General features: G+C 43.5%; 1 protein-coding gene across 1 annotated transcript in view; it reads right to left on the bottom strand.

Annotated features, from left to right (window-relative positions):
* Positions 1-6,195, bottom strand: part of HMCN1 (hemicentin 1) — a 358,780-nt gene extending 352,585 nt beyond the window's left edge. Inside the window, exon 1 of the mRNA XM_065408898.1 lies at positions 5,907-6,195. Coding sequence (XP_065264970.1) covers positions 5,907-6,195 — 289 coding nt within the window. The remainder of the gene's footprint in view (positions 1-5,906) is intronic.
* Between the last annotated feature and the right edge of the window lie 4,137 nt (positions 6,196-10,332).

Consider the following 10,332-nt stretch of genomic DNA (forward strand, 5'->3'; position numbering starts at 1 on the left):
TATCCAATCTGCAGACCAAGCAAGAGAGCAACAACCTTCAAATCGCCACAAAGCTGCCACTGATGTTGGTCATAGTTTATGCACCTCAAAAGTTGTTTCATGTTGTCATAGGTTTCCTTCATATGGACTGCATGACCAACTGGAATTGATGGCAAAACATTGCCATTATGCAGTAAAACAGCTTTAAGACTCGTCTTCAATGAATCAATGAACAGTCTCCACTCATCTGGATGGTGAATGATGTTGAGGGCTGCCATCACACCATCGATGTTGTTGCAGGCTACAAGATCACCTTCCATGAAGAAGAATGGGACAAGATCCTTTTGACGGTCACGGAACATGGAAACCCAAACATCACCTGCCAGGAGATTCCACTGCTGTAGTCTGGAGCCCAACAGCTCTGCCTTACTCTTGGGTAGTTCCAAATCCCTGACAAGGTCATTCAGTTCACCTTGTGTTATGAGGTGTGGTTCAGAGGAGGAGGATGGGAGAAAATGTGGGTCCTGTGACATTGATGGTTCAGGACCAGAAGTTTCATCCTCTTCCTCTTCCTCGTCTGACTCAAGTGAGAATGATTCTGATGCATCAGGAACCGGCAGTCCTTCTCCGTGGGGTACTGGGCGTATAGCTGATGGAATGTTTGGATAATGCGCAGTCCACATTTTCTTCTTTGACACACCTTTCCCAACTGGAGGCACCATGCAGAAGTAACAATTGCTGGTATGATCTGTTGGCTCTCTCCAAATCATTGGCACTGCAAAAGGCATAGATTTCCTTTTCCTGTTCAACCACTGGCGAAGATTTGTTGCACAAGTGTTGCAGCATATGTGTGGGGCCCACCTCTTGTCCTGCTCTCCAATTTTGCAGCCAAAATAAAGGTGATAGGCTTTCTTAACCATAGTGGTTATACTGCGCTTTTGTGATGCAAAAGTCACTTCACCACAAACATAGCAGAAGTTATCTGCACTGTTCACACAAGTACAGGGCATCTCTGCTCACTTTGGCTAAACAGAAATGTGTCCCTTTGCAAAATCAAACACTGACTAATAAGAGAGCACAACACTGTATGATTTCTAGAGCTGATATAGGGCAATTTGTTCAGCAGAGTGATGTAAGCTTCGTTATGTTTGCATCATCCATGACTTCTAGGAATAACATGATGCAATTCATATCATGTATGACGCAATACCAGCTTCAGATTGCATCATTCATTGTTTTGCCTAAAAAGCAAGTACTGTCCAAACCCAGTCATAGATTTATTCATAGATCCAGTCAAAGATGTATTTTAGTCATTTCTGGTTTAAATTGAGATCCCTTCCCTTTATAACTCACTTATCCTCCGCCATTCCCAAGTCAAGGGTCGTATATACTGACCCATTAGCATATCTTGAAAACTAGAGCCAATCAACAATTTTAAGCATCATTTTCGTTTTCAGTGACCCAGAATTAGTAAAGTTTGACTACATTTATTTCAGAAGCATTTTGGCTGTAGACTAGTGTTATCAGAAGACAGGTCTGGGGTTAAAAAAGGGGTGGAATGGGATTGATCAAAACTACCCAAAATTTCAATGGAGCGGTAAGGTACAATCAGAACCTAAATCCAGAACTTAGTTTTGTGCAGACCACCATTCTGGACCAATCCAAATCCCAGATTCCAACTCTCAAACTATAGGTATTCAATCTCTCTCTAAATAGGTCCCATCTCTAGTGGTTAATTTTTTCTCTTCTACAAGAGGACAGTCATTTGGCTTAGGTGTTATTAAAACTGTATTCATCTCCACCACCTCAACACCACATTGTGTCCATACATTTATACTGCAGCACTGAGATAACATATAACATACTGTACAATATATTACCATTTGTGTCCGAGATAGCAGGACTTTTAAAGAACTCAGAAGTCATTTGATAGTTTGTGTGTCAGAAATGAATAAGCAGGGCACAATCTTTTTTTTAATGAACATTTACTTGATGTGATGCACCAAATAACTTTTTCTTTAAAAAAAAATTATGACTGACAAGACTGGACTTTCCTAATAAGCATGGGACACTGGAAGAGCCTCAAAGTCTTTCAAATGACATCACATCTGAGATTTTTTGTTTATGCCCTCACAACGTCTACAGTAACACTTTTATAAAACATTAAAATTCTTTCCTCAGCAATACATTTAGGTGACCCAAATGTTACATCTACCCCAGAAGTACTGTAGGAACTGCTCCTAGTGAAGCTCGATGCAGTAGAAATGTGTAAGTCAGTGGAAGAGTCTTCTCAATATTGATTCTAAATTCTGCCAACCAATTCTGTACAAAATTGTTCTGTGCAAACCTGTAATGAAAAAGGCCTTGTGCAGAGAAACAAAAGGCACTCTTGTGGTTTTTTCCATCTATCACGTACCCACTCCACATCGACTTAAGAGGGCCTCTTTTTGAGCCAATTGATTACTACTTTTTGAAATTGGTCCAGACAACAGCTGGATTAATCTGGGTATATGAAGCAGAGACACACGAGAGGACAGATTGTTGGAGATCTTTGGTGAACACTTTCCTCCCTCAGCATCTACAATGATCGTCTCCACTCAATACCTGGACCACTTCACTAGCCAACATGGGACAAGCTGTACTGCAAGTGACTGAATCCAACAGAGCTTAGTGTATACTATGCAATGTGACCTCAGGAACAAACTAATGTACACAAGGCCAAATTCAGCCCAGCTGTAATGGTGTAACTCCACTGGAAGAAATGGCATCATATCAGGTATGAATCTGGCCTATAAGATCTGATGCTATGAGGCACTAAGTGTCTTCAAAACGCACTAAGTGTCTTCAAAACACACTAAAGCTCAGCACTTCACAGGAACAAACCTCCAATAAGATAAATGCAAATTAAAAAATTCCAACAATAGCTAAGTTTATAAGACAGGGATGGTCCAGTTACTTATCCAGTAGTCCATCCAGACCACGACATGCAAAGACAGTGGAAGTCTTTGAAGATGAAGGTCTAATTACCTATTGCATTCATACTGTGGTCCCACACTCCTTGCAGGACACCTGTTGGAAAGGATACATAATGGACACCAACACCTCACAAAAAAAGAAGAACTAGCCAGTTTGCCTGTCTGGCAGCTGAGCATAAGGCAAATCACAGAGTGGAATCATTCAAATCTTAAATAATGACGAGACAGGCATAACTTAAAGAATCTCTCATAGCCACCACTTCAACTAACAGAATTTCAAAAAGAATAGCACTAGATATGGGCCAAGAAATGGGACACAATGCAGTCTGAGAGCCAGTGATTATTATTCTAGATTTGTAGGAATTCGACTCTGTACTAGATCCATAAGAATTAGTGACCAATTCTGGAACACAGAGTTTCTTAACCATCTTCTGAAGCACCTGGTATTGGCCACTCTCAGCGATAGGATACTGGACTTGACACATCAGAGTCTGATCAGATATGGCAATTGCTGCATTCCTATGATTCAAGGTAGAAGAAGCCAATATGGGAGAAATTGCTATTGGCTTGTGTGTGGGGGGGGAAATTACAGAAGTAGAGTTTTCAAAAATTAAGAAAGCAAAAAATATTATAGATTTAAGACGACAGTATTTATTTTCCACTTTAAAACATTCACTGAAGTGGACCAAATGATCACTTTGTACAAAATCTTGACTTCCAAGGCTATATGTGGAAGCTGAGCTTTCATCTAAAGATGCAAAACAGATTATAATAATGTAAAATTTGATACTGCAAACAGACTTTGCTGTATGCTTTCCAATTTATAAGGGTTTAGTTATTATTTTAATTACTAAATGAAATGTTAACATTTAAGTAATCAAGGAAAGGGATTTCCTGGGGGGTGGAAGGAAAGAGACAATGAGGGGAGGGGGCTTCCTGGGTTTTGGGAAAGAAAGTGGCACTGGAGTTGTGGTTCCTGTGCACTGGGGGGAGCAACAAAGAGGGATGGAAGACAGAGGTGGGAAACCAGACTGAAATGAGAGCAAGGAGACTGCAGAGACAGTGAAAAGGGGAGGGGAGTGAGAGACTGTAAAAGGAAAAACCATAGGGAAGAGTAGGCAAAAGGAATAGAGTGACTGAGGGAGAGAACACAAAGGGGATTGGAATGAAAAGAGGATTTATGGAAATGAAATTTAAAAGTAACCTGCAATACAAGCAAAACATTGAAAGAATCACTGAAATATAAGTTGGGTGTCCTACCCCAAGCTAGGGAGGAGCAAAGGGAAGGAGCAAATCTATACTAACTTTTTTTTAAATGTCTTTGCCTGACAAAAATTACCTTCCTGCTTTTGGGTTTGAGAAAAGTGTTCCAGAACAAATCATCCTAAAAAGCAGAGCAGCTGGTTAGCTGTTATAGTGAATCACTCTATGGGGGATTTTTTTCTGTTTAGAATGCATTTGGTCAATCTTCCATTGAAAAATAAAAGTTTTAAAATTAAAAGGCAAGAAAATCAAAAGGGAACTGTCAACCTGAAATCCAGATGATTTTTTTAAAATGACATAAAAGTTGTTTCAGACCCTACAGTCAACCCAGAATCCCCCTAGCTGATTTTTGTGGCTTTACAGTCACCATAACCTATTTTTTAAGTGTGTGTTTCAGGCAGCAACAGAAAGACAAAGGAAACTGACTGCCTTCACAGAAGAAATAGTGAAACTGACAGTTTTCATAGAAGGCAGTCTGATATCATGATGGACAACCTTATAAAAACACAGTAAATATAAAAATGCACCAAATAGACAAACTGAAAAAAGAAAACATGATTTTTTCAATAATCTTTCAGCATTATAGATATTAGCTGTTATTTTTGACAATATCAGGTAAACATTTTGCAGGCAGATATCTGGAAGGGGGTGGTTCTCTTTTTTACATTGATGGCGTCACTCAAAGCACCTAAATATCTGAAATGGGGGAAGTGAGTCTTACCTGAGTTCCTGTGACTGATTCCTAGAATGTTGCAATCTGAAGTGTCTCAGAGGAAACTAGAACCAGGAAACTCATGTTCTAAAACAGATTTTTTTGGTTTGGGATTTTGTTAAAAAAAGTTTGGTTTGAACTTCTGTGTGTGCTGGCTACTTCAAGTCACTAAGAGAGGTTTGACAAGGGAAGAGGAGAAAGCCAGAGAAAAGGAATAGGAAAGGGACAGAAAATAGATACTGAAAAACAGGAAGGCAAGATATACAGCAGAAAAGGAAAGACATGAGCTACAAAAGCAGCACAGTAGAATAGCTACTTGTTTCACAGAAAGCTTGTTGAAGAAGTACACAAAGACTACAAACAAATGTGCGATTTTTTCAGAGGAGGCAGGAGACATGATTCTGTTGGTGTAGGTAATGGAACTCTGTAGTCCAAAATTCTTTTTATGTTCTTTATTAGGACGAAGTCTAGTTTTAACATAAAATGGCTTTTGCAAGAGCAATAGTGGATCCTTTCAAAGTCTGTGTGCGTGTGCATGTTTTAAAATCAATTTGTGTGTATCTGATGGGGAAATACAGGCATATTCAGCACTCAGAGGTGACAATGCATATTTGTGTATGCACATGACAGGAGGGAGTGAGTTAACAGAATGTAACTTGTTATTGGCAAATTATTCTGGTTGAGAATTCCATATAAAAAGGGTGACAGACATTAAACATTAAAAAGATATGTATGCACTGATCTACGAAAGTGCACGAAGTTGACTTTTATTTTTTATTTCATTTCCAAGGAGAATTCTGTGCTCTGTGCTACTTGACCACCCTTTTTTTTCTAAAATGTGGTTGCAACCCTCTCCCTTTACATATTATATACTGCATTTACTTAATTCAGCAGATGACACCAAAATCTTAACACACATACACACACACACACATAGATCTTCCCAGTTAATTGGACTTGGAAAAATATTTCCTTACCTGGATCGTGGAAAGGCACCAAAGCAAAGTTGTAAAGTGGTTTCTTAGGTCTTTTCAGAGAGGTTTCCAAAATTTTAGATGCCCCTTCAATAACTTGAACTAAGTCATCATACATAGAGCCAGTCACATCAAACACAAATGCCAAGGTGGATGCTCCCTCTGGGATTTCTTCAGCTCTGGGCTCCTTCTCTGCACTGGCATCTTGTGCATAGCAAGAAGAAAAGAGAGCCAGCAAGAATCCTATGCAGAATCCCACTCTCCAGATAGGGATATTTCCACGGGAAATCATTTTTCTCCCCACTGCCTAAGTAGCGTGCTTAGTACTCACTAAGTGTCAGAGGGCTTCCACTGCAGTGGAGAAATACATTTGAACTTTTTAAAAAACAAACAAAACAAAACCTTTTCTGCACAACTTAGATCTGAATTGCTCTGCCCCCCAGACCCACACACTCCACCAGCCCTTTGAGAGAGGGAGGGAGAGGGATGCAGCAGCTTTTGTTTGTGTGTAGTTTCTGGTTTCTCTCCCTTCCCTTTCTACTTGTCTGCAGGACTTTTGTAGTGTCTCATGGAGTGAGGGGAGAGAGTCCCATCCATGCCCTACTGTGTGTGTTGCTGCTGCTGCTGGAATCTTTGGCAAGAGGCAGAGAGAGGCTCCCAATGTGCTGCTGCTGCTGCTGCTGTTGGAGTCTTTGGCCAGAGCCTGAGGTTCCCAACTGCTGCTGTGAGACACAAGGAGCGGATGCCTAGCCCAGCCTCGGCTTCCCATTGGTCACCCGTTCTCCCCCTGCATTTGCCTTAGAGGCCCTTTTTTAGGGAGACTTTTAAAAATGTTTATTGGGTCACTTGAGTGCCACAGAATCACTTGGAGCAAAACCTTCGGTGATAACAATAAAAGCAGGACTGAGCCATAAGCAGGAAATTCGCCCCAGATGTGTGGTTTCCTCACCACTCTGTGACAGTCAGGGGAGCTGAATGTTTCCATTAGTGATTAGGAACAATGTACTCACCAGGATTGGGTCTGCACATTCCTGAGCTAGGAGGACATGGATAATCCCAGTACTCCCTCTCAACCTTAGGGGTGGGGAGATCCTGATATGAACCCCTCCTTCCACAAAGGGGAAAATAAGCTGACTGCGCCTCACGACCTGCCAGGGAGCTACGGGGTGGGGGGAGAAAGATTTCCATTGGGCAGTGCAACCCAAGGAATTTCCCCAGTGACCCTCTGTCCCCCCCCCCCCCCCCCCCCACACACACACACACACTCCAGCTCTTCTCCATTCACTTACATTTGCAGTGATCTGGAGCAAAATGAAATCACAGTGGCCTACATCTTCCCAATGTCTTTGTGGTCTAGTTAGCTAGCCCAACCCACACACTACTCAAGCTTTCACTCCTACAAGTGGAGAGTGAGGCAGGGATTTCCCTACACCCCTCCTAGGTGTAACCCCCCCCCCGAATTTCCCCAACACCCCCCACCCCTCAGTTTTGTGAACTACTTACATGCAGTGTTGCCAATTTAGTGACTGTTTGGAAATTTGAATTGAAATTGAAACATTAATACACACTTTAAAAGCATATACAGTGTATGATAAAATATGTGTATCTGAAAAAGTATAATAGATTTGAAAAGTTTGAACCATAGACTAGCTTCCTTATACAGCTGTTGTTTTTTATGACAATGTCAGTGCATTCATTTTGGTGATGTTGGCCAACCTAATAATTTCAAATTATGATTTGTAAGCAAAGTCTAAATGAGCTCTCCCTGACAGCTAGTGATGAGCTGGGGGGAAAGGCTTCAGGACCAGATTGTATTTACATTCACATCTAATCTACCTAGGTATCCAGCAAACAGAGCTGCATTGCCCAAGTGATAGATTTTGGCTGGGGTTGGGTTACAAATCACTTGAATGCGGGGGGGAGAGGGACGAAATGTTGTTATTCTTATTGTAAGAGTAAAGGGCAGTAGAACTGTACTTAGCCTGTGCTGATTGAGGGCATCAAGAGAGAGTGTGGGGACAGGTGTTTTGCTTGATGGTCTGCTTGAGTCACAAGTACTATTTGACTTGCCCCTCTCCACTGTTTAAAGACAGAGCTGATTAGGCTCCATAGATAGTCTTTTGTTTTGTTAAATGACCAGTACAGCTGAAATCACTGATAATCAGGTCTAAGTGCTCAGACCTGCTGTGGGACAGTGTTTCTGTGGAAGAGATGGCCCAGTTTGCACTAGCAGTGAGGTTCCCCCACTGAGAGCTCAGCTGAAATCACTGAGAACTGTGTGGAACCTCAAGAGACCAACTAGCAGAGGTCACAGTGGCAGGTGGCAGCAGAAGGTGATGGCGCAGGGCCATTGGCAACAGAGCGATGGAATGAACGGTGGCACGAACAACAGTGGCCAGAGCAAACAGTGAGCAGCTGGAGGAACGAGCAAGGTGCCTTCTTGCCCCCCATGTGGGAGGTGAACTCATGTGAAAGCACCTCTGAATTCTGAGGCCTGGTCTACACTAGGCGTTTATGTCGAATTTAGCGCCGTTACATCGAATTAACCCTGCACCACGAGGCTATTTAGTTCGACATAGAGGTCTCTTAAATTCGACTTCTGTACTCCTCCCCAACGAGGGGAGTAGCGCTAAATTCGACATGGCCATATCGAATTAGGCTTGGTGTGGATGGAAATCGACGCTAATAGCTCCGGGAGCTATCCCACAGTGCACCACTCTGTTGACGCTCTGGACAGCAGTCCGAGCTCGGATGCTCTGACCAGCCACACAGGAAAAGCCCCGGGAAAATTTGAATTCCTTTTCCTGTCTGGGCAGTTTGAATCTCATTTCCTGTTTGGACATCGTGGCGAGCTCAGCAGCACTGGCAACGATGCAGAGCTCTCCAGCAGAGATGGCCGTGCAATCCCAGAATAGAAAGAGGGCCCCCAGCATGGACTGATCGGGAAGTCTTGGATCTGATCGCTGTGTGGGGCGATGAGTCCGTGCTTTCCGAGCTGTGCTCCAAAAGACGGAATGCCAAGATCTATGAGAAGATCTCTAAAGCCATGGTAGAGAGAGGATACAGCCGGGATGCAACGCAGTGCCGCATGAAAATCAAGGAGCTGAGACAAGACTACCAGAAGACCAAACAGGCAAACGGACGATCCGGATCCCAGCCCCACACATCCCGTTTCTACGAGGCACTGCATTCCATCCTAGGTGCGGCCGCCACCACTACCCCACCACTGACCGTGGACTCTGAGGATGGGATATTGTCCACGGCCGGTTCCTCGGACATGTTAGCGGACGGGGAAGATGAGGAAGGAGATGAGGAGGACGAGGCAGTCGACAGGGCTTACCAAGCTGATTTCCCCGACAGCCAGGATCTCTTCATCACCCTTACAGAGATCCCCTACCAACCGTCCCCAGCATTTAACCCGGACACAGATTCAGGGGAAGGATCAAGCAGTAAGTGTTTTAAACATCTAAACATTTATTTTTAACAGAACTGGAATATTAACAATAAGAACAATGTGTTTTTCATGATTTGTTTGCCCTAGGCGCTTAACTATTCAGTCCCAACTATTTAAAAAAAATCTAACAGTGCATGATTCTGCTGCCCAAGCCGCTCCACTCTTTAGTCCCTGCCAGTGCAGCTATATTAAAATGCGGTCTATATGTCCGGGGATAGAGCTGAAATCCTCCAGGGACATCTCGAGGAAGCTCTCCTGGAGGTAATTGGAAAGCCTGTTCATCAGGTTCCTGGGGAGAGCGGCCTTATTGGGTCCTCCGAAGTAGGAGACGTTTCCGCGCCAGGAGATCCTCAAGTACTCCGGGATCATAGCCTTGCACAGCATGGCGGCATATGGCCCTGGTCTTTGCAGGCTTTCCCAAAGCATCCTTTCTTTATCGCTGTCTGAGATCCTCATGATTGTGATGTCGCTCATGATGACCTGCCTTGAATTAGGTAGGGGACTGTTAGTATTGGGACTGCTTGCCCGTTCCTTTACAGAACTGTAACCGCCGGTTTACAGCCACGCGGTGGAGGCGGGAGAGGGGCAGCATACAGGGATATTTCCCTGGGACAGCCGCGAGGGGGTGGGACAGGGGCAGAGTTCATGCTTGGCCGATTGCTGGCAGCAGAGACTGGCATTGCTTTCAGTGTGAAAGGAGGCCAGTGCTACTATTAAAGTTTTAAGCAGCCACAAGTCTACGGCTTACCATGTCTGCCTGCTACAGAAATTCCGGTGTCCTGCCCCGCTTTCCAGATCGGCAGTGCAAGACCCCAGGCACTGAAGGCGAGGTCCGAAAATTCGACCTTGTCCTGAGTGCGCATGTGATAGGTGCAGTGCATGGTCTTGTTCACAGAGAAAGACTATGTTCTTTGTTCACAACTACATTTATCTTTCGGAGGAATTCACTACCTTTTTCTCATTCCCACAGCCACA

The sequence above is a fragment of the Emys orbicularis genome, chromosome 8 (genome assembly GCF_028017835.1).
Source record: "Emys orbicularis isolate rEmyOrb1 chromosome 8, rEmyOrb1.hap1, whole genome shotgun sequence".
Classification (NCBI taxonomy): domain Eukaryota; kingdom Metazoa; phylum Chordata; order Testudines; family Emydidae; genus Emys; species Emys orbicularis.